This window comes from Parasteatoda tepidariorum, chromosome 4, assembly GCF_043381705.1.
Source record: "Parasteatoda tepidariorum isolate YZ-2023 chromosome 4, CAS_Ptep_4.0, whole genome shotgun sequence".
Taxonomy (NCBI): Eukaryota; Metazoa; Arthropoda; class Arachnida; order Araneae; family Theridiidae; genus Parasteatoda; species Parasteatoda tepidariorum.
This window is the reverse complement of record NC_092207.1, coordinates 80,154,109-80,180,472: the sequence shown is the minus strand read 5'-3', so window position 1 is coordinate 80,180,472 and position 26,364 is coordinate 80,154,109. Positions and strand designations below refer to the sequence as shown.

General features: G+C 27.3%; 2 protein-coding genes across 2 annotated transcripts; one reads left to right on the top strand and one right to left on the bottom strand.

Moving 5' to 3' along the window:
- Positions 1-1,155: 1,155 nt before the first annotated feature.
- LOC107437866 (degenerin-like protein asic-2) lies at positions 1,156-2,748 on the top strand. The gene has a single exon (XM_016049993.2). The coding sequence runs from the start codon at positions 1,156-1,158 to the stop codon at positions 2,746-2,748; it is 1,593 nt and encodes a 530-aa protein (XP_015905479.2).
- Positions 2,749-7,701: 4,953 nt separating this feature from the next.
- Positions 7,702-26,085, bottom strand: LOC107437884 (uncharacterized). Its single transcript, XM_071180394.1, has 11 exons — positions 24,526-26,085; positions 21,950-22,633; positions 19,641-19,874; positions 18,877-18,960; positions 16,107-16,277; positions 14,878-14,999; positions 13,742-13,876; positions 12,770-12,872; positions 11,738-11,909; positions 10,426-10,634; positions 7,702-7,974 (listed from the first exon to the last, which is right to left on the bottom strand). Exons 1-11 carry the CDS (start codon positions 25,829-25,831, stop codon positions 7,883-7,885), a joined length of 3,312 nt encoding a protein of 1,103 aa, XP_071036495.1. The 5' UTR covers positions 25,832-26,085; the 3' UTR covers positions 7,702-7,882.
- Between the last annotated feature and the right edge of the window lie 279 nt (positions 26,086-26,364).

Genomic DNA, 26,364 nt, shown 5'->3' with positions numbered 1-26,364 from the left:
GAGCATTCTAGTAAAATTTTGATTGGCGATAAGTTCTATTTAGTGATACATTCTGCTCGAAGCGGTCAGGAAATGATAAAAAATGATGTATTTGTCAGCAAGCGCAGAGCTCCAGTTGAGATTTGATCACACAAGCTAGTCGGAAAAAGGTCGAAATTTTGATTAAAAATCGACTCAGTCGAAATTTTAACTAACGATTTGACAAAGCGATAAATTCTGTTAGTAGCGACAAATTTCCTTTGGAGTTAATATCGAGATTAATTCTGCTTGTAGGAGTCAGGAAACGACAGAAACTTGCATCGTCGTCATAAAATTATCTCCAATATAGATTTGAGCGTTCTAGCTAGCAGGAAAGTGGAAGAAACTTGGATTGCAAGATTCCACACTCATAGACACGGAAGAAAGCTAATAAAAACATATTAATAGAATAAACGGAAGTAATATAAATAAATGCATATTAGTTCAATTAAATGTTAATAATAGCATTAGCTTTTCTTATAGTTTAGAATAAATTAGCGAAAACTAAGTATACCAGCCGATTCTAAAGAATAACGATTCAAATGAAGAAAAAAAAAATTCATTCATTTTTTTTAATTAATAAAAAGGCATTTTCTACACCAAGATATCTCAAAAATATTATTTTTTTTGCCTAATTCTAAATGATACTCACGCAATTACTACAGCAGCTGACAAAAACTTTTTTTTTTGTGAAAGCAGTTTTTTTAAGCCCGATCATACTAAGTGACAATCTACATGCACGTGAAATGACAATGAATTCATATAAAATGAACGTAATCAGACAAATAAAAGACAAGTTAATTTTTTTTATATTTATATTTGAAAAGATGATGGGCATATTAGGATCTTATAAACATAAACAGAGAGGTGTAATTTATTTTGCACGAATGTAGACATTTTTGTTGTAACATGAAAAAAAACCCCCCACATTTTTTTCATAAGTGGCAACGAAATGAGTGGACAACGGAACTATAATTCATTGATGTAGTTGGGATACAGTACGGATTGAAATAATTTGGAAGAAAATAGCTAAAATTATTTATTTAAGAATTTTATTTTTAAGGCATCAATTTTAATTTAAAATTTTTTGGTTAATGTTTCTTTTTCCCAATTGCTTTCAATTTTAATACTTAAAGGATGAATCAAGGAAAGTTCCGGTGGTTAGCGAGCATCGAGGAACTAGATAAAATAAGCCCTTTAGAAGAAACTTTTAATGAAAACAAGAGATCATTATCGAGTTTAGTGATGGCATCTTACAACAAGTCTTCTATTCCAGCTATTTCTCACATAAGAAATTCCGACACTAAATTTCGCAAATATTTTTGGAGTCTTGCTTTACTCGTCACTTCATGCGTGTGCATCTATGAAGTTCATAAATTTTTCTGCATCTATTTAGAATATCCTGTTATAACTGATTTGAAAATTGATTCAAATTTAAAACTAATATTCCCTGCGGTGACTTTCTGCAATTTGAATAGAATGAAAAGAGAATATATGGATTGTACAGACAAGTCTTTTAAGAAATGCATCGAAGGAAAGTTTTCACATTCAGTGAGTAACCTGCTCCCGCATCATGATAAAATATATTCCGAAAACAATGCAGAGTTACACAACGATTCCGATAAAACATTTCCAGTATATGGTGGAACAAATACAGAGAGATTTGTCACTAAATACATGAAATTAGACACAAGCAGCAAAAGGTGCTATGGTCATCTGTTTCACGAGTTAGTTCAAAAGTGTTCTTTCCAATCAAATCCATGTAGCAAAACGGAGTTCAGTTACCATCACAGTGTGCAGTTTGGAAATTGCTACACCTTTAATGCGAATCCTAGGGATTTAATGGCCATCACTGAAAGAGGTTCAACAGCTGGACTGGAAATGGATTTAAATATTCATGAAGAGCAATATTTAGATTTAACACAATCTTCGGGTTTACGTTTGGTCATTCACAATCGAGATGAACAACCCAACTTGGTCGAAAATGGAATAAACATCAGCCCTGGTTTTGAAACTCAAGTAGCACTCACAAAAGTTTCACGTAAGAGGTTACCCAAACCTTTTAAGGATGGCTGTAAAAAGTACGACTATGAGACAACAGTTAAGAGTCAGCATGACTGTATCGTCTCGTGTAAGCAACGTTACAGTTTGTACAAGTGCTTTTGTACAGATCCCTTCATTCCGCACGCAGGATTAAAGCCTTGTGATTTAGGAAATTTGGAAGATAAGGAATGCTTAAATGAAGTAATGAATTCTTTTGTTGAAGGTAATATAACCTGTGACTGTCCACTTTCGTGTTCCTCTGAAACTTATGATTTACTAGTTTCGTCATCTTCGTTACCATCTGATACAAACAGCAACGATCCAGACGCTGCTCTCGGTATGCTTGAAGCGAATTGTACCTATGACTACAATCTGTTTAAAAAATGGATAATTTTGGGTGATGCAACTCATTACAATAAATCTCTGAAATTTCTCCCAAGTCGTGTCTCCCATTTTCGGGAAAAGAGAAATGTGAATGCTTCGAAGTCTAATTTAAAGTTGAAAGTTTACTTCAAAACTCTGGATCAGAAAATTTATACGCAAAAAGCTAGATATTTAAATTTTCAGTTGCTTGCACATTTAGGTGGTTTCCTAGCTTTCTGGTTGGGAACGTCGATTGCTGTAATTTTTGAAATGGCAGAAAATTTTTTGAGACTTATTCTCTATTATATAAAAATTTACATTTAGAATTATAAGCTGTTCTCTCTAATTTTTAAGGTAAATCTTATACTGTTAGTTCTTATAAAAAGCTAATTCAAATTAGCTGGATTTAAAAATATTTAAGATTTTAAATTTTGGACAACTTACTAAATATTGCTGCGAAATAATTTTTGATATGCTTCATAATATTTAGCAATAAAGGATATTAATTATTGAGAATTTGAAAAATCAAAATTAGTTAAATGAAAGCTTTCAAATTTATCATTCGTAAAATAATTAAGATTTTCGACAGCTTATAAATAATTTCTTACACAGCTTCATTTTATTTACTAACAAGGAGCAATCACTTAAAATTGAAAAAATTAAAAGTTTTTTATTCATACTACCTTAAGAGTTTTCAACAGCTTCAAATTATTGTTGTATAAGAATTTTCGATAAGCTTCAATTTATTCAGTAACAAAGGATAATTATTGTAGATTAGGAAAATAAAAATTAGTAAAGTTATCATTTGCAGAGTCGTTAAGATTTTCAACAGCTTACAAAATAGTGTAGTAAAATAATATTTGATATCCTTCATTTTATTTAGCAATAAAGGATAATTACTGAAAATTTGAAAAATCAAAATTAGTAAATTTGATATTTAAAGAATCATTAAGATTTTTAACAACGTACAAATTATACTGTTGTAAAATAATTTCTTGTTAGCTTAATTTTATTTAAGATGTAAAAAAGGATAATTATTGAAAACTAAAAACTTTTAACTAGCCTTAGTCGATAAAATGATTAAGATTTTTAACAGCTTACAAAATTTGCTGTAAAATAATTTCATATATGCTCCATTTTATTTACTAATGAAGGATTATTACTCAAAATTAGAAAAATGAAAGTTTGTAAATTTCTCATTTTCAGAATCATTGAGATTTCATCAGTTAGCAAAATATTGTAGTAAAATAACATTTGATATACTTCATTCTATTTAGTAGCAAAGGGTTACTATTGAAAACTAGAAAAAATGATAATTAAATTGAAAACAATGTAAATTCGTCATTTGTTGATTTGATACCTAAAATAATTGTGTTCTTTTTCACTTAAGAGTATTTCTTAAAACAAGGCAGCATTTTAGAGCAAAAAAACTATTGTATAATACTTCTTAAGTCATAAAATTGAAAAAAACAAATTGAAACATGATTTTCAAGGAAGCTGTAAGTGAGAATTTTTCTATATTTAGAATTATGGAAAAACAGGTTTAGGAAAACTTTCCTTAATTTTTAGTAAAAACTCTAATGCATCATTGCTATAGTTTCGCTTACTATCCATTTCTAAATAAGTCTACACACAAAATAATTAAAAGAAAGTTCTTATTTCGATACAATAATCATAAATATTTCTACTGGAGCCAGGATGGTTCAGGAGGTAGAACATTCGCCTTCCAATGAGGTGAGCAGAGTTTGAATCCCAGCGATGGCTGGTCAGTACGAATTCCGAATACGGCTTCCACCGACCACTGATGACGTAAAATATCCTCAGTGGTAGACGGATCATGGTTTAGAGTCCCCTTGCCGTCGGGCTAACCGTGGGATGTTTTCATGGTTTCCCTCTCCATGTAATGCGAATGAGGGTTAGTTTCACCAAAAAGTCCTCCAGGAAAGCAAATTTTTCCCAATACTTGATCCAAGAGTTCTCTTGTCTTCTTGATTGGGTTCAAAATTACAAGGCGACAAAGTTGAACATTAGTAGTCTTAAACCCAAAAAATTGGGTCAGCTGTTCAACAACGGTTATAAAATATTTCTTCCAAGGAATATTATAGGCACCAAAGAAATTACAGTATGAATTATTAAGAAATAACAATTATTTCCCCCAAAGATTATTTAATTCACTTATAAGAAATTAGTTAGCACTAATAAATACAATAACAATTATTAATTCTGAAGATTATTTTTGGAGCTAATAAGAAATTACAGCATGAATAGTATTCATTATATTATGCTTTATATTGAAAGTATTTTAATATTTTAAAAACTAAATAGACACACTGTCAATGTATTAAATTTAATAGACAAATTGTATTATTGTTTCAGCTTCAGCAGCAACAAAATTATTACTGTTTTATTTGTATTTCCTTAATATGTAGTGTTGCTTCTTAGCATATTTTTGACTGATTTTTTTAGTATACATTTTTTTTATCTAACAAGACAACACTGCTTTTCTATTAACTATCTTTATCTTTTGTGTTTTCACACTTATTTACTAATAATAAAGTCTTTTTTGTGAAATAATAGTTTAGAGCTTGTTATGTATTTTTCAGTAATTGTTTAGTTATTTAGGGGAAAATACAGAAAAATAATCCTAGCTGCTGAAAATGGAATTTAATTTCTGGAATAATTTATTGCAAATAAAAAGTATAAACAAGATGATTTTAAAATAATTTTCCGGATATATGACCCCCTGAAGAGCTCAGTAAATTAAATAAAATTTTGTATGTAGGTATTATAAATCTATGCGTTTAATCGTGTTAATAAGGATTGTGAAGCTCTCATGGTTACAGTTACAAAATGGAAACACCCATTTTTTTATGATTGAAACATAATGCTTACTGTAAAAAACCTATAATGGAATTGGAATGATATTTTTAGCACAATAAATTGTGAAACTAGGCTTCAGAAAAGGAACTCCATTTTTTGTGATCACTAAGGAGAAGAGAGTATAATAAAAACCTTTAAAAACAGAGAAGAAACAATCAACAAGTCAGACATGACCAAAATTTTTAAAACATGAAATACTTTCTTCATAATTTTATCTTTGATTTTAATGGTTTTTATCACGCTTCTCATTAGTGGTCATAAAAAATGGTGATGCTTGGCAAAAGCTGAGTGTCACAATTTCTTGTGCTAAAAATATTGACACAATTTTAAATTTTTTTACTGTAAGCATCATGCTTCAATCATAAAAAGTTTTTTTTTTCTTCCAATGCCCGGGTTTGTTAATATTAGTCAATTCAGGCATTTTGCAGGGTAGATTTGTTAGCCACTTTTTCAGGGACACCATATTAAGTGGGCAAACGTTGTATATAACATAAATATATATATATATATATNTATCAGATAAATATACATATATATATATATATATATATATATACATAGATACATACTCACATATGAGCTGTGGTAGCTCTGGGGATAGAATCCTCGTCTAGTAATGAGGCGAACCAGGTTCGAATTCCGGCGATGGCCAGAATTCGAAATCCACAACCAGCTTGTACCAACCACAGTGCTAACGTAAAAATATCCTCAATGGTAGACGGATCATGGGTTAAAGTCCCCTTGCCCTCAGGCTAACTGTTGGAGGTTTTCCTCTCCATGTAACAGAAATGTGGGTTAGTTCCAACAAAAAGTACTTCACAGAGGAAACGTCTTCCAATAATTGATCCAGGAGTCCGCAGTTAAAAATTAGTAGCCTTAAACTCAAAATCTGGGTTGGCTGTTGAACGACTGTTATAAAATAAAATAAAAAATACACACACAGATATAATTTACACAAAGAAAAAGTTATTAATTTTTTTAAAATCTAAGAGCTCTCTTTCAACTGATGTGAAAAGCCTGTTTAACAACCATGCAATTAAGTATTGAATACGTTGTGTAACTGTTTGTGATGAAGAATGAACATCAAGAAGAATTTACCAAAAATGATGTCTTTTTTAATGTGTGCGTGCGTTTTAAATTAAATAAATTATATTCAATAAAAAAAAGTTTGACTCAGAAAATTGTGGTATAATATAAACCTAGCTTTGAAAGAAATAAAAAAAAAATCATTTTTAAATTTCGTTAATATAAAAAATCTTTTCAAAAAATTCTTTCACTTTGAATTCATTAACATTTTGAAATTTTGTATGTTATGCGAAGTATGTTACAAAGCCTATTAAAAAAAAATTCATTACAGGGAAAGAAACTCAAATTTATTTAAATTTAAGGGAACAAACTCATATCAAATGTTTATGATTAAAATGATTATGAATTTGGAGAATAAGTTTAAGAATATTCATTTATGATTTTAAGATGATGTATGTTACAGAAAATGGAATGAATAATGTTATCAGAAACTTTAAAAAATACTGTTTCATTGAAAAAAAATATGCCACGAAGATTAGCAAAGAGTTGATCAATTGCTCTATAGAGTTCGATTAGTTAATTAATGATATTAATTAAGAGGCTGAGCTCAAATTTCGGTTCATAACAGATATGATTGCTTATAAATTGTCTCTGTTTCAAAAGTATTAAAGTTTACCTACCTTGTTTTATCAATAATATTAAAAACATTTATCTTTAAGACTGAATTAAAAGGAGAGAAACTTGTGTGCTAAAATCAGAAATGCAAATAAGGTGCAAGCTTAGGATAGAACAGAACAGACTGCTCTATCATCTCACATGCGTGTAAACTGAACTTTTTTTCATTTTAGTTGACAGTTACCATTTTAATAGTGGAATTAAAATCTAAGTATTGAAACTCAGATAAAATTTTTTCATGCTTTAGGTTTCTTTTTTAACGTTGTATGCCAGTTTTCCATTTTTTTCTAACATATTTTCTAATATTTTTAAAAGAAACATAAAAATTGTTGTTTTAAACTTTACATTACCTAAATATATTTTAGAAACTATAAATAAATATATATATATGTTCCGGTTGGGTCGTCAGCCTAACGCGAAACCCCCAGTGCTTAGTTCCCAAGCATGCTTGGAACTCATTTTATCAATCCACTGAAAGGATGAAAGGCTGAGTCAACCTTGTTTGGCCCGAGGATCGAACCCAGAATCTGCGGCACGAGTGTGGGAAGCGATACCACTTAGCTTGTGCATCTATTATGAGACATAGTAAAAATAAAAGAAGACACAGAGCAGTAAAAAACTACTAACATAACATTATTATTACTAATACTTATTTGCCAGATGAAAATGTTGTTAAGACTGATTTAAAACAGCAAATATTAAAAATAATTATTTATTAACATATAATATACATTCTTCGAAAATGTATAAAAATAATTTAAAAACATGACATTTCATATAAAAAATAGGTAATAAAAATTTTAAAACAAAATAAATAATATATTTTATAAGAACAATTTTTTTTAAATATAATATTATCAAGAGTAAAAATTCTATTCTACATACAAGTAAAACAAAAAGGCTGAGAACACTTTTCTTCCCACTGTGCTATATCATCTTTAGTCAGAATATTTTGCAAGGGTACTTCTTCTGAATAATTAAAAAAAAATATATATATATATTTTCGTAATTTTTTTTTAAACAAAATATAAATACTAAATGAATTTTTTTGTGTGTTGTAAATATATTTGATTTAAGGCATTAAATAGTTTTTGTTTTTGTTTCTTCCTTTTATTTTTTTTAAAAACACATAGCTTTAAAAATAATTTTTTCCTTATTATTTTCATAGTCATCATCACATTCTCTAAATGATTTTAAAAATATGTTCCTTTAATTTTTTCTATAATTTCAATTACAGTTTGTTTGTATATACACACCAATGCTAAGAATATAACACAGGTAACTATTTTTTGAATGTGCACTTTAAATCATAAATTTGTCTTATAAGCTAAAAAAAAGAAGAATAAAGCTTTTTATTTTCTCACAAGTTTTGAAATAATTATTTAAGACAATCAGGCAAAAGGAGTAAGAAAACTTTTGGCAGTACTCACACTACTGAAAATAAAATTTTGAAAGAAGAATCAATTACTAAATTTGGATTTTAATTCAGCTAAACAAATGAAATATCTAAGGCATGAGTATGACTACAAAATTTTTTTAAAATTTTGATGAGCAATGATCCTTTTTCCTGCTTTATAATTGTGTGAGAACAAAACCAATAACAACAAAAAAAATATTTTGATAACTTAAGCTTAATAAGAGGTATACTACACTTATGCAATGGAAATTATTTTAAGTAAAAATAGAATAAAAGTTCACTAAAAATAATTTAAAATGTTGAGTTCTGCATGCTTATTCTTTGTGCATAGACTTTCAAATTTGAAATAAAGCAGGAAAATAAACACATAGTCAAAATTATATTTGTTTTGAAAAGCGTTTTATCAAAGCTCAATGCATATTAAGTGAAATCTTGCAAACGTAGAATGATTTGCAAAGAAAATGCAAAACTTTTAGCAATCCTATAACATTTATATAATATTGCAAACAAACATGTATATTTATGTTTTTTTCTCCATCTTTTTTAATCTTTTAAAATAAACCTGTCCAGTAAAAAAATGAGTAACTTTCTTTCGATAATTATTTTAAAGTGATTATTGTGCCATTTATAGACATGCATCTAGATGATTTTATAATGAAAGTTGAATAATAATAATAAAAAAATCTAAATTTTTATATTTATTAAAGCAAACAAATAATATTGAAAAACTCATACCTGGTTGTGCTGGAGTGATGCGATTTTGTCTGGTTAAAGAACATTTTGGCTTATTCAGTAACTTCAGTAAAAAATTCAATAAACAATACAGTTTTTCAAAATAGGCAGATTTTTTGATACAGTTGAGATCTGACTGAGATAAATTTAATCCCTCCAACCACTGAAGAAACTTTGTGTGTTCAATGAGAAGAATTTGCACCTTTTTGAGCCTGAAAAGAAAATTCTTTTACCTATTAAAAATANTAGTCACCATCACATTCTCTAAATGATTTTGAAAATATGTTCCTTTAATTTTTTTTTATAATTTCAATTACAGTTTGTTCGTATAAACACACCAATGCTAAGAATATAACACAGGCAACTATTTTTTGAATGTGCACTTTAAATCATAAATTTGTTTTATAAGCCAAAAAAAGTAATAGCAAAGCTTTTTATTTTTTCACAAGTTCTTAAATAATTATTTAAGACAATCAGGCAAAAGGAGTAAGAAAACTTTTGGCAGTACTCATACTACTGAAAATGAAATTTTGAAAGAATCAATCACTAAATTTGGATTTTAATTCAGTTAAACAAATGAAATGTAAATATCTAAGGCATGAGTATGGCTAACAACCTTTTTTTTTAAAATTTTGATGAGCAATGATCTTTTTTTCTGGTTTATAACTGTGTGAGAACAAATCCAAAAACAAAAAAAAAAATATTGATATTTTGATAATTTAAGCTTAATAAGAGGTATATTACACTTATGTAAAGGAAATTATTTAAGTAAAAGTAATATAAAAGAAAAAAAGTTCACTAAAAATAATTTAAAATGTTGAGTTTTGCATGCTTATTCTTTCTACATAGACATTCAAATTTGAAATAAAGCAAGAAAATGAACACGTAGTCAAAATTATGTCTGTTTTGCAAAGCATTTTATCAAAGCTCAATGCATATTTAAATTAAGTGAAGTCTTGCAAACATAGAATAATTTGCAAGAAAAAAATGTAAAACTTTTAGCAATCGATTAATATTTATATAATATTGCAAACAAATATCAATATTTATACTGTTTTTACATCTTTTCTGCAGTTCTTTTTAATCTTTTAAAAAAATCCTGTCCAGAAAGAAAATGAGTAACTTTTCTTTGATAATTATTTTCAATTGATTGTTATTGATATGCCATTTATAGACATTCATCTAGATGATTTTATAATGAAAGTTGAATAAAAAAAAATCTAAATTTTTATATTTATTAAAGCAAACAAATAATGTTGAAAAACTCATACCTGGTTGTGCTGGAGTGATGCGATTTTGTCTGGTTAAAGAACATTTTGGCTTATTCAATAACTTCAGTAAAAAATTCAATAAACAATACAGTTTTTCAAAATAGGCAGATTTTTTGATACAGTTGAGATCTGACTGAGATAAATTTAATCCCTCCAACCACTGAAGAAACTTTGTGTGTTCAATGAGAAGAATTTGCACCTTTTTGAGCCTGAAAAGAAAATTCTTTTACTCATTAAAAATAAAAATGCATAAATAGATTTAAACTGCATTAAAAATTGTTTTACCTTTAAGTAATTAAGTTTAATTACTGATGACCTTTAAAATGCTAACATTCACTTTGAACAACATTAGAATAAACAGATACAGTAGAATTTTGATTTTAATATCTTTTATCTGTAATTAATAGCATTTATTTCTAAATGTAAACCAATCTATGTATTATCAAAAATTATGTTTTTTTCTTAAAATTCAAAATCCCATACACCAAAAACCTGCCTAAGAGAGGAGGAATAATAGTCTAGTTTTCATACATTTCCTTAAATAGATAATAGAAAATTAATAATATTGTTGACGTTTTTCAATTATCTGAAAACATTTTGAATGAGCAGAATGGGAATTAAGATTACTTTTAGAATGAATAGAAATATTTACATTTAAAAAATTCTAAAACTGGATTTTTATTAAAGGGGAAAAAATATTTAGATAATTTAGTAAAGTTACACAAACATTTTCCATACACATATTTTTTTAAACATGAAAAATTCAATTTTATGGAAAAATATAGGTAACTAAACAGATTGTAATAGCTATAACAATACACACCAGAAAATTTTTTTAAAATTACATAAAAAAGTTTGTATAATTTAATTTATAATTTATCAAACAGAAACTTTAAGCTGGTGACTTCCCTTTAGCAAAAAACTGATTTTTCCTATGTTATTTACAGACAAAGTAGCACATAGTAGAAAAAAAAAATCAGAACAATTTTGCTTTTTTTTTTTTTGTATGAAAGGGAGAATAGGTAAACAATAAAATGAGAGTTGAAAGTATTCTAAAGCAAAAAAACTATTTTTTGGTCTAAGTTCATGCACAACAAATTTACTAAATTATAAGTTCTAAGTTATTGTCAGAACTATGTACTAAGCTAGTATATATTTAAAGCTAATCTTTCAGAGTTGTAAAAGTTAATATATTCCCTGCACACCTGGAAAAAGCTTTTTAGAAAGGAAAAGTAGTGATAAAGAAGTAACAGAAATAGCTACACAAGAAAGTAAATACTAGAAAGAAAAAGTCTATGGAAAAATTTATTACCTTAATTTTCTTTTCATACTATGTAAAACTGCTAAAAAACCTTGACACACTCCGGATGTTATTGACAAGATGATAGGACCCGCGTCTTCTAATTGTCTTACCACTTCTGTCATTGGGGACAAAAAATCCATTATAGAGTCGAAATAAAAGTTGAATTCCTGATTAACAACACCTGGAAAAAATATATTTCTATTTTACAATGCTAAGTTTTTAACCGAACAAGAAAAAATATTGTTTTAATTTAATAATTATATAAATTGAGTTAAAAACAATGTTATTTATGAATGAATATTTTCAATCATATGAATATTTTCTTATGGTTGAAAATATTATGAATATTTTCAACCATAAATAGACAACCATTGATGCAGGCCTCTTTTACAGCAAATAACTTTGTCTTACTTTATATAATAATGTCAAAAATCATCTATTTTAGAGAATAATTTAATCAAAGAATATTATTGCTAAATAAGTACTTAAAAATAATATTAAAACACACCACCCAACCATGGCCAAGCACTTTTTTCAGGACTGTCTATGGCTATGGTAGGAATTTTGATATTTTAGTAGACAGCATCAGATGAGGGAGACACCACCAGATGAACTGGATAGCACCTGAACTATTACTACTCTTTAAAACTTCCACACAACAACCAGCATAGGCATGATAGTTGTCTAGTCAGCTACCAGGATTGAACTAGCAACCCCCAGCTGAGTGAGGTAAGTTTTTACTACCTACATCACCAGGGTGCCTACAAATTCGAGCAAGAGGACCTAAACAACTAGGATAATTATTATGACTACTTCTTGACACTGCAATTTTATAATTAAATTCAGGTCATAACCTCTATGAAATGAAAAAAAACTCATATGGAAATTAATTTGCTATGAATACAAAAATTTTTTTTTATTGTTATGGTATTTACAAAGACAATGGTCAGTCAAAGCTGGTATTAATCAAACAGAAATAATAAAAACCTTAGAACACAATACAACTAAATAAATAATAAGTATAATCTTAAAATAACTTACATTTTTGCCACACTTTGGCACTTCTAATTAAAAACATCAACGTTTCTGTGACAGCAGACATACAAAATTTATGCAGAATTGTAGGCACTTCAGCAGCAAAATTCTGTAAAATCAAATCTTGAATTTAGGATTAAAAAAAATTTTATGAAAGAAAGATGAAACAGTTAGAGTGATTGTTCTTTTTTAAAAAAATAAAGAAACTAGATTCTTTTGTAAATTATGTAGTAAGCCACACCATTTGTTACCCAAAAATAACTAATTGCAAATAAACTGAGCTAGCTTTAAATTATAGTTTTAAATGTGTAGCAGAGCCATGGAACGAGCATTGCTTTAAGACTGGAAATTCGGTTTTTCCAAAATGATAATCAAATGATTTAATCTACTAATAAATGAAATTTTTTTATACTTTCATTATTAAAAGGGAAATTAGGAAATATTTATTCACTATAGATCTTTTCCATTCAGGCAGTATTTTTTGGCTTATGTAGTATACAAATCTAATCAATATGAATTACACCAAGAACGCACACCAACAAAGGTTAGTTAAAGCCTCACTTACAATAAAAAAGTTGAAAGTTAAACAAAAATAATTATATACTTATCTATAAATAAATTTACTTAACAGTTCAATTAAAAATTAAATAAAAAATAATATCTATTCTTTTATTTTTTTCAAGTTAATCATTTAACAAAACTTTAGCCCTTTATTTTTAATTATGATATTATGTTATAAACAGAGAAATAATTGGTAGGAATACCAAGTTTAATTAAAATACTTATGTATGCAGATATATACCTCTACACTTACATTCCTTAAATATGTTCAAAATATTAAAATTAAACAATATTCAATAAACCTTAAAGAAGTAAAGATAAAAAAGAACAACGTAACTATTTAACTTTTGTTTGAATTTCAATTACCAGAAATATAATGCATAGTAATCATGTATACTATAAAATTTAATTACTCACACAGATTATATCAACTTGATTGATAAGATTTTTAAGGAAAGGTATTACAGAAGGGTGTAATCTTTTCACAGATGTTGAGGAACTAAATTCTGTTATTACAGGAACAACTTTGGATTTCAGAAGTTGTGAGGCATCCTAAAAATAAATAGGAAAAAAAAAAAATTAATGCTAGAATAGATGAAAGGTTAATATATATAGATTATATTTAAGGTTGCTTTTCAAAGGCCCTTTTGTCACATAAATAAATACTCATTTGCAAATAATGTGTTTTTAATATAATTTAACAATTATTCGTCTATTTGGTCAAGTTTAACCTATTTTTAGTCAACTACCTCCATGATAATTCAAAAAATGTGCAGAACCTCAATATGAAAAAAAAGCCACAGTTTTGTGAAAAAGAAAGATATTTCTGAAATCATATTTTGATATTTGAATAGGTCCAACTTTGAATCAACTAAGCATTTAAAAACTAGTGAAAATTGAGAATTATTCATTGATTTTGATAATTTTAATCTAGATTAAAACCCATAAATTTATACATAACAAAGCTTCTTACAAATGGGAGATTTCATCATTTACAAACCAAAATATCTAACTTTATCAATATTGATACTTCACAGATTTTTTTTTGGCTTGAAAAGACTGTTTCAATATTATGTTGTTTGACAAAAAGTAGTAGTAGTACTTTAATGAAACACAAACTTTAAATTGAAAGTAGAAGCATTAATTTTTTCAAGAAATAAAACTTTTTTGATATTTTATAAACAATTTCAGTATTTCCTTTATTTTAATTATTTTTTGTAACCTTATGAAATGAGAATTTTTTTTTTTAAAATAAAATTTTGGTTATTTTAATATTTCAATCAGCAAATTTTTTGTTACATCTGAAACAAAAATTAAGTAAAAGTTAGTGTTTTATAAAAACCAAGCCATATTTTAAAAAATATTTTCAGTTTCTATTTGGTTGTTAATAACTAAATATATACCGTTGATTTCTTCAGTGCAAATAATTGTTTAGAAATCGATGTTGAAGGTGTACCATTTTGCATTACAATAAAGCATTTTATTTAATATGTCTTTAAGAGATAGGAGAATTTAAAAAATATAGTTAAAATAGTAGAATGAAAGATGCTTACATTACAGTCAGAAGAATAAATGAGCAAAAGAGTAGAAAGATTTTGAGAAGCGATGAGAGCTCTGCTTTTGACGTTCACCCAAGAAATATATGAATCAATTACAGCTTGTAAATGCAGAAAAACTAGAAAGCAATGAAAAGAGATTGAGACAAAAGAGGAAGGCATAGAAATATAAAAAGCAATTTATTTAAATTAACTTGTATGAATTTTCAAAGTATTAGATATTATAATTTTTTGCTTACAATAAATGCTACACATTCCAAAAAGCTGTTTAAAAAGATATGATTTTTTTTAAAAAGAGAAGTTAAAAGACTAGACGTAGGAGCTAGTGTTGTTTTGTTAGTCTGTTCTGTTTTACAATAGGTTTATTAAATTTTGTTCTTACACAGCTATGCGATCTATTTTTTAACTTGAATTATTTAATCAAATGTTAGTTTTGTAGTTAAATATCAGTTACATACACATGTGGGTAATTTCATGATACAAAAGACAAGATTATAACATTTATAATTTCTTATACATATAATAATATAATGCTATTGAAAATCATTCCATATAACTTAAAAAAAGTAGTACATTTTTATCAATGAAAACACAATTTAAAAATAAGAAAATCTATCAAACAATGTAACACCAGTTACCACCAAATTGCCTTTATGCAGTTTTTATAAAAATAATCTCCAAATGCAAGAGAAAAATACAGATTGATGATTAAAATATGAAAAAATAAATGATTAAAATATTCCAGTAGATAGAGAAAAAAATAATTTCATAAATGAAAAGATACAAAATTGCTAAGAAAATTCGGGTATACAAAATTAATAGTACCTGGTAGATATGTCATTAAGTCCATTTCTTGTATATTTTCAGAGCAGTTGGAAACTAATACACACAAGCANAACATTTATAATTTCTTATATATATAATAATATAATGCTTTTGAATAGCATTCCATATAATTCTTAAAATAAGTAGTACATTTTTATCAATGAAAACACAATTTAAAAATAAGAAATTTATCAAACAATGTAACACCAGTTACCACCAAATTGCCCTTATGCAGTTTTAATAAAAATAATCTCCAAATGCAAGAGAAAAATACAGATCAATGATTAAAATATGAAAAAATAAATGATTAAAATATTCCAGTAGATAGAGAAAAAAATAATTTCATAAATGAAAAGATACAAAATTGCTAAGAAAATTCGGGTATACAAAATTAATAGTACCTGGTAGATATGTCATTAAGTCCATTTCTTGTATATTTTCAGAGCAGTTGGAAACTAATACACACAAGCATTTATGCAACGAATTTCCAGAATAAGTTCTCAGTTGTTTTTTAGATGTTGTAATTACTGTATAAAGATGGGATTGAATTGCAGGTAATGATAGAGAAAATTCTGAAACAGATTACAAAGTTTAGCAACATAATAACAAAATGACAGCAGAATATTTTGTAGCTTTAATCTATTTAATAAATTCTGATATAAATTTAGTTGTCTCATCTATCTTATTCAAACACAAATCATAAAATTAATATTTTGTAGGTGCTGTACAAAGTGTATAATACACACAAGTTTATGAGATAAAAATGGTACACCAAGTGAAGGGTTAAAGCAGTTCAGTTCAAGGATAAAGAAGTCCAGCCCCCTTATGAAGTTGTAAAATGAATTTCCCAAGGTTTTATGAAGGGTTAAGCAGGGAGCCTGCTTAACCCTTCATAAAACTTTGGGAAATTCAACCTTGGGAAATTCTTGGGGAATTCAGAATTTAAGAGCTCAGTAAATATTCTTAGATATGTTATTGCCATATGCTCCCATTTAAAGAACTGATTATAAATGCACTTTTCCAATTTACATTTTGTATTACTTAATTACTTATGGATGTAATACTTAATTACTTATGGATGTAATACTTAATTACTTATGGATTTAATACTTAATTACTTACAGATTTAATACTTATAGATTTAATACTTAATCTTTTTTAGACTTTTATAAATGATAAATAGTTCTAGGGGATACTTTTTAATAATCAAGGAGGGATATATTTTTAAAATATGTTTTGACGAAGAATTTTTTTAAGCAAAATGTATAATTACATTTACTTTGCACTTTCACAAGCACAAAATAATAAATAGGAAAAGGTTATTTAGAATTGGTCACTTATCAGGATTGGAGCATTTTATCTTTTTAAAGTAAGTGCATTTTTAAAATTTTAATTAGTGGGAGAAATTTTTTTTGTTCTTATTAAATTTCCAGCACATATGGCTTTATCATTGCAAATAAAATAAAAAAAATTAGAAAAGTGCATTTTTAATCAGTGCTTTAGTTAGATAGGAGCGCATAGCAATGGATGGGGATAACAGTAAATACTAGCGTGGGGTAAAAAAAAAGGATACCAGCTCTGGGGAACTATTTTTTCTTGTGCGATATGCATTTGATCATTTCTTCTTAGTTTATTTGTAGTTGTAAATAAGGAATTTATAAATTCAGTTATTTATAAGCATGTAAGTTAAAGTTCAGAGCTAATTCTCTTAAGTCCACAAAAGTTAGAAAATTCCACTAAAAAAAAAGTCCTATAAATCAGATTAATTTTAGGTAATAAGCTAAATAAATTTCTTTTCATAAATCGTTTTCAATCCCAAAAATATTTTAATATATTACTGGAAAAAAATGGCCTATAAAGGATCAAATAATAATGCAAGCGCTGTTAACCTTTTGCCTACAGATCTTAGCAGACACTAAAGCGGGTTATTTTGGTCCATTTGTTGTATCTACTGTAAACAAATATTTAAATATGTTTTCCATTTAAATCTTGTTAGTTAAAAAAGAAATATTTGTATGATATGTAAAGAAAATTATTCAAAGTTTATACAGTCAAACCTCTGTCAGTCTTACCAAAAGCGTCAATCGAATATTGACTGCCTTTACTTATGACTGCTTACTTATGATTACTTATTGACTGCTTTTACAAAATTTAGAGTTTTGTTAACTTTCGTGGACCTCATTTGTACCTCTTTTAGTAGTTCCACAGTCGTTAGTGAGAGGGGGGAGAGGGCAAAGCAGTCGCAATGCATGGCAAAAGTAGTAAATTAGCATGTATTTTTCTGTAATGGTAGGTAACTATCATATATTTACTTTTATTAGTAATTCTTAATAGTTAATATAAAACATTTAGTTATTGGCATCAATGTTATCAAAATTAGATCACACAATGAATATGGTTAGGTGTCCGTTTCTCATTTTCTTCTATTCTAATCTATTAATCAGCTGCAGTGTTCGTTGTAGTGACTGGCAGTTGCAACCAAATAATGGGGATGGACCTTGCTCTCTATAACCATTATGCCACCTTGTTAAATGGATTTGAAGCCATGAGCTCAGGTAAGATCTGAGAGTGCAAAAACTAGATTGAATCTGTCTGTCAATAGCTATGATCCTAAACAATGCCATGTGCTATCAGATTGTGTTTAAAGTGAGAAAGAATTGGTACTGAACTTTCCATAATTGTTGATTAGCAACAATGTGCAAACTATGCAACATGCAAGAATTCCTAATAGTGCATTACACCATAGTGAATAATACATGCCTGTGTGTCAAGTTCACTGTTACTATTTGAATCTGTTGCTATTTGAATTTGCAAATAAATATCTTGATGTTCTATATCTCTTGGCTTAATCACATGTATGGTGCATCACAATATATATCAAACGGGGAAGATGGATCAAACAGAAATTTTTTATTAAAACGTAAACTCAAATGAAGAAGCAAAGACATCGACATTGTCAGAAGCAACTGTTTTTTGAAGTAAATACAAATTATACATTTTATAAAATTGTCAATACGGTTATTATATTGGTACAACTGTTAAGAAATACTCAATTAAAATATTTGATTTTGTTTTTTTGATATTGAAGTTTGACTGTATATGGACTTTTTTCACAAATATACATTCCCTTCTGAAAAAAAAATTTTGAATTAAAATTTTCTAAATTATTACCTTTGTCCCAAAGTAATTTTCCTTGATGAATAATAAGACAATCATATAATTGCTTAATAATGCATCTTCCCTCCATAGAAAAATCTGCAATATCAATTAAAAACATAAATTTATTAATATTAATTTAAACTTGTTTTAAATTTGGCTTTTTACAAATAAAAACTCAAATTAGCATTTTTTTAAAAAAAAACTTATAGTTAAAGCCTTTCAAAAACAAACTATTTTGAACCTGAATATGGAAACTTGATTTCCTGATTGAAATTAAGATTGATGTAAAAACCAGATAAAAATGTATTAATATAGAAAATTTTAACTATCTAAAATATAACTATAAATAGAAGTAGGACTATACCATGTTATACTAAAAATGTCAAAGAATTCAAAATAAATATTTTTAGCAAACAAGGTGCAATTTTAACTGTAAAAAAGTTGAAAACTTATAACCATGTGTATAATGATTGATACAAAAAAAAAATGATATCTATGTTTTAATAGTTTTCTGAGGTAATTGCTTAATATAAACTAAACCATATCATATACAGAGTTGACACTAAAATTGTTATAATTATCCGTTATATCTCGATACATGAATGATATAGATTTGCCATAGAATATCTAGACAGTTAATCAGTTCATATTCACATTATACAAATCTCAAATCTAAACAATAGTTTTTTAAATACTATAATCCACCAAAAATCAAATATGAACAAAAGAGTTAAAGAGTATATTCAAAATATTAGAATGAATGCAATTCTACACACCTTTATTATTAATACTGATTTTAAAAGTCTCTGACACTATTTTAATAAATGAATCAGGCCATAACATAATTGTTCCAATTGCTGAATCTCCATACTGATGATAGGGTACATTGAATAACAGTTTTAAAACAAATTTTCTGATATTGCTCCAAAAATTACTCCAATATACTTCCTCTAATAAAGTGTAGTTATCATCAGTATTATAAAGTTGAGGCAAATCCCACATTTGGCGAGCTAAAAAGTAAAGTATTATAAATATATGAAACATATTATTTTGAGCAAATAAAAAATAAGAATAAAATAATTCAAGGGTAAGAGGCATATTTAACCCGCAACAATTGAAAATCTCAAAAAGTCACTCGCAATATTTGAAGCAAGGAAAATAAAATTTTTATGAATCATCATGGATTTAAATTCATCAAAGTGAAAAACGAGAAAGAGATAAAAACAATTAACACTTTTGCTAATATTCAGCAGAGATAAGACTTTTTTTCTTCGTATGTTTGAAATTTTGAGAGCTGTGTATTTTAATTTTGTCCTCCTTAAAAATTAGACCCCTGTGACACCCATGAAGTAACTGTAGATTGATTTATTAAGGCAAGATAAATAATTGTGCTAGTGCAAGAGAATAATTTATTTGCATCTAGAAACAAATAAATAAATGTTACAATAATATTTGATATTGCACTATATTTTGTACATAATTCAATATGAATTTAATTTTGAATCCAGTTTATGAGCATTTTAAAAGTTTAGTACATGATAAATTTTACACACCATTTCATTAAAATAAACCAAAATAATTTTGCAATTTTCAAAAGTCTTAAAATGTGTATTAAAAGAAGCATAGAAATTAATAGTCATTGAATGTGTTTTTTTTTTCTTTTATGCTGTAGAAAACAGTAACTTTTACTTTCAACCAGCAATTTTGAGTTTTGTTTCTAATTTGAAGATAGCTTAAGCCTCTAAATTTAAAGGCAATCCTTTAATTCATAGGTTCCCAACCTTTTTCAGATCACCGCCCACTTTCCAAGTCAAAAAATTTTCAACAACATCCCCTTACAAAATAAATAAATATTTTACCTCATTTTATGAACTTTAATATTTTTGTTATGATACATTTCTATAATCATGCCTTTTAATCACTGAAAATTTACTTAGAGATCAAAACATTTAGATTAGATAAATTTATAAGAGCAATTTTGAAGAAATCATAAAGAAATTTTAAATGCTTGTATAAAAATAAACTCCACATCATATTATTTTGAAAGTTTAAATTAATGATATTTTATAAACCAATGTTTCCCAAACTTATGACTTTTGTGTACCTTTTCTAAATTTTTCGTAACGCTGAGTAAAACTAATAAAAAAATGAATGAATTTTTTACTATAAAAAATCGCATAAAAGGTAAACTGGCTGTTGACACCACTAATTATTAACTGTTAACTCTACAAAAAATAGCCAATAGAAAAATAAGTAATCGTAAATTTTCATGGCTAGCTTCGTTTTTAAATAAAATATTTTGAAATTTTCGTTTGTTGCAAAATATTTCGCATAAGAACGTGTACCCCTGCTAAACTGTTCCCGTACCCCTGGGGGTACGCGTACCACACTATGGGAAACACTATTATAAACCATATGAAATGGACACTTATATATTATACTGTCGACCATTTTCATCTACATCGAGCCAGTATTATTTTGGCATCTTTCATATTTATTTTAATATAGTAATTGATTATAAGAAATTGACAAAATACAAATAAAACTTATAACAAAAAATGAGATATTTAAATTTGAACCATTTTTAAGTTTAATTCAGATTTGGCGAAAATGGTTGGCAGGATAATATGCAAGTACCAAAAAATGTTATGTTATTTAAGAATGTAATCAGGTTCACATTTAATCTATCGTTTTTGTTTTTAGTACAATTAATACTGAATGAAATATGTTCTAAAATCAAATCAGAGATTCAGATTTTAAAAGTTACGAACAAGAAATCTAAAAATAGTTATTTTTTATAACATTCTTCCACATAAATTAAACGAATAATACAACTAAAATAATTTAAAAATGCATTCACGACTCCTTTATAAAATGAGTTAAAAAAATGGAATAAAACTGAAAAAAAGATTTAAATACTGCATAAAGTTTTTGAACAATAAATTTCGGACGTTTAAATTTAATAAAAGAATATATTTGCATTATTATGTACATTTTATATACATAAATTAAACATAAAAAAATTATATTGAATTCTTTAACTGAATCTTAGGCAGTTAGTTATTTCAAAAATGATATAACTTACCTGATGAAGTTGGTGTTAAACTATCAAATGTTCTCCTTCTTGAAACAGTCAACCCTTCTAAACTAGTAATGGAATACATATATTTTAATATTAATGACTGATTTCTTTGTATAATAGCAAGTAGCATGGTTGCAAAATTACTTGTGTGAGATGGAGAAGTATTTTTCATTTTCGACTGTTCTAAACAATCATGATTTTTGTTGGGGGAAAATTCAGATGTTTCATTTTCTTGGATTTCATGCATCTGATTTCTCTTTAAATCCGTCTGTTTATGTTTTTTACAATTAGAGCTTAAATTATTTACAATTCTCTCAGCAGCAACTTTGGCTTCAAAAAAAGACAGATTTTGCAAAATAAGATTAAATGATACAATATTTTCCTTTTGTGACAAGATAAATTTACAGAAGATATAGTCAGTTGTTAAAAGCTTACACTGAGAATTTTTAGCTTTTTTTAGAAGTGAATTATAAACATGAGTAGCCCTCAAAATTTTCAGTAAAAAATCCTGTGATACAGAATTAGGATCAGCTAAACAGACTTTTTGCATAAAAACTCCCATATATTTATGAGACCAATAAAACACATCAGTCTCTAATGAATTTAAAACGTCACAGGACNTAATAAACATATATAAAGTTAAATTATTCTTTGATACTTGACATCTCTTCTCTGCTACTATCTTTCCTATTTCGGGAGAAATTTTATTGGCTGAGACTACTTTAAAAATTGACCCAACGTGAGCGTTATTAATACGGTTTCGGACAGGAGATTTATTTCCATTCATAACATAAAATAATTGCTCTCACTGATAAGTACTTCCAAACATAGAAATAATTTCATGTGAGAATTTCCGAGTATTTTCAAACCTTGCCGGTAAATATTTGTAAAATTCAGTCACACTCGCTTCTTTTGCCTTCAAAATTGAGTCGTACTGAATCTCAATCATTTCCATTTGCATATTACTAGGTACTGGGTATATATTTATTGAGAAAAATCGAAGGAAACAAACAAAATTTGTCTTCCAAGGAATTAAAATCTTTAAACCTTGTGTCAAATTCGGTTCTAAGATTTGAAATTTTTTCTGCATATTTTTGATACGATGCAGTATCCCTGGAATGGCGGATGCCGCAAGCCAATTAAAATTTTACATTTTCGCACGTACAATTTAAAATGATCTGTATAGTTTATAAATAAAGTATATTCTAATTTTATATGCTAGTTTTCTTTCTAATTCACATTTCTATTTTATTTTTACTTTGCGTCGGATATATTGACTGGGCCGCAAAAATGTTCATCTCGGGCCATGAGTTTGACACCCCTGCCTTACAAAATAAATAAAAATTTTACCTCATTTTATGAACTTTAATACTTTTGTTATGATACATTTCTATAATCATGCCTCTTAATCACTGAAAATTTACTTAGAGATCAAAACATTTAGATTAGATAAATTTATAAGAGCAATTTTGAAGAAATCATAAAGAAATTTTAAATGCTTGTATAAAAATAAATTCCACATCATATTATTTTGAAAGCTTAAATTAATGTTATTTTATAAACCAGTGTTTCCCAAACTTATGACTTTTGTGTACCCTTTCTAAATTTTTCGTAACGCTGAGTACCACCAATAAAAAAATTAATGAATTTTTTACTATAAAAAATCGCATAAAAGGTAAAAATCACAACTGGCTGTTGACACCACTAATTATTAACTGTTAACTCTACAAAAAATAGCCAATAGAAAAATACGTAATCGTAAATTTTCATGGCTAGCTTTGTTTTTAAATAAAATATTTTGAAATTTTCGTTTGTTGCAAAATATTTCGCATAAGAACGCGTACCCCTGCTAAACTGTTCCCGTACCCCTGGGGGTACGCGTACCACACTTTGGGAAACACTGTTATAAACCATATGAAATGGATACTTTATCCTGTCGACCATTTTCATCTACATCAAGCCAGTATTATTTTGGCATCTTTCATATTTATTTTAATATAGTAATTAATTATAAGAAATTGACAAAACATAAATATAACTTATTACAAAAAATGAGATACTTAAATTTGAACTATTTTCAAGTTTACTTTCAGATTTGGCGAAAATGGTTGGCAGGATAATATGCAAGTACTAAAAAATGTAATGTTATTTAAGAATGTAATCAGGCTCACATTTAATCTATTGTTTTTGTTTTTAGTACAGTTAATACTGAATGAAATATGTTCTAAAATCAACTCAGAGATTCAGATTTTAAAAGTTATGTACAAGAAATCTAAAAATAGTTATTTTTTATAACATTCTTCCACATAAATTAAACGAATAATACAACTAAAATAATTTAAAAATGCATTCATGACTCCTTTATAAAATGAGTTAAAAAAAATGAAATAAAACTGAAAAAAAGATTTAAATACTGCATAAAGTTTTTGAACAATAAATTTCCGACGTTTAATTTAATAAAAGAATATATCTGCATTATTATGCATATTTTATATACATAAATTAAACATAAAAAAATTATATTGACTTCTTTAACTGAATCTTAGGCAGTTAGTTATTTCAAAAATGATATAACTTACCTGATGAAGTTGGTGTTAAACTATCAAATGTTCTCCTTCTTGAAACAGTCAACCCTTCTAAACTAGTAATGGAATACATATATTTTAATATTAATGACTGATTTCTTTGTATAATAGCAAGTAGCATGGTTGCAAAATTACTTGTGTGAGATGGAGAAGTATTTTTCATTTTCGACTGTTCTAAACAATCATGATTTTTGTTGGGGGAAAATTCAGATGTTTCATTTTCTTGGATTTCATGCATCTGATTTCTCTTTAAATCCGTCTGTTTATGTTTTTTACAATTAGAGCTTAAATTATTTACAATTCTCTCAGCAGCAACTTTGGCTTCAAAAAAAGACAGATTTTGCAAAATAAGATTAAATGATACAATATTTTCCTTTTGTGACAAGATAAATTTACAGAAGATATAGTCAGTTGTTAAAAGCTTACACTGAGAATTTTTAGCTTTTTTTAGAAGTGAATTATAAACATGAGTAGCCCTCAAAATTTTCAGTAAAAAATCCTGTGATACAGAATTAGGATCAGCTAAACAGACTTTTTGCATAAAAACTCCCATATATTTATGAGACCAATAAAACACATCAGTCTCTAATGAGTTTAAAACGTTACAGGACTTTGATATTGTTTTATTAAGATCAATGTTTGCCCCACCATGAAAGAGGTTGATTAGATTTTGGTAATTGTTAGTCAGAGATGAATGCATGTCACAGACATTATTTAGTTTTTTGATTAAAAGTTCAATCGATGAAATATTAATGTCAGAGCTGCTAATGAAGCGATTAAACGCTTGCATTGGCATGGTTGTCATTTTCAATTTCTCACTGTAATAAATATGCTTAAAATCTTCAATACATTTTGTAGTCCGTTTTATTGCGGTAAAGCTTTCTTCCATTAACAACAAAGAACTTCTTTCTATCAGTAACTGTTGGAGTTTATCATGATAAATAGCAATTGTTTTCATTTTTGTATTTCTTATTGCTAAGGCACTTTTCTGTGATTCAACATTTGAAGACAGTTTATTAAGTTTCTCTAAGATTTGTGAAGCTTGTAAGAAAAGTTTTTGATTTTCTTTATTGTGTACTTTGTGAAACCGAGGACTAAATTCCTCTTGCATAGAATATTCAAAATTTTTCTGGGCATGTCTCCTTTCTCTTGCGGACATTGAAGCAGACGAACAAACTTTAAAAGTTCTATTTCCAATTTCCTCAAGACCACTATCGGAAGATTGAGATTCATAGATATCTTTAGACCGTTCAGCTGAAAACGCTTTACGTGTAGGTAAAAATTGCTCTTGAACTGCCATACTTGCATTTTCAGTGCAAGTTCAAAATTTATGATTTCAAAATAATATTGCAAAGTTAAAAATGACAAAGATGAATCATTAAATTATAATAACTGGGATATACAGGCAAATCATGTTATCGGAGAATAATTTATTTATATACAACTTATACACCGCATACCATGGTAACCTAATGAATTAAGAAAAGATATATTTACAAACAAAGGTGAGTCAGAAATACTGAGAAATTTGTGATTCACTTTTAACTGTCAAACTGTAAACCGTTGAATCCATTATTTGGAGCCAAGAGTTCTCAGTAAATTCATGATTGAGGGCGACATCTTGTGGAAAAGTCTAAAAGTGTAAGAGAGGTCTTTATAATTTAATCAATTCACTTTATTCTTGACGGTGGTTATTTTTATTATTGCAAGATGGGAGTTCCTTAATTGGGGTTTATAAGTTCCTTGGGATGATGCGAATGCATTAATTTAACCTTCTCAGTAATTTATCTTAACATTTAAGTTTTAAAAAAAATTCTTATAAATGGTTTAAGT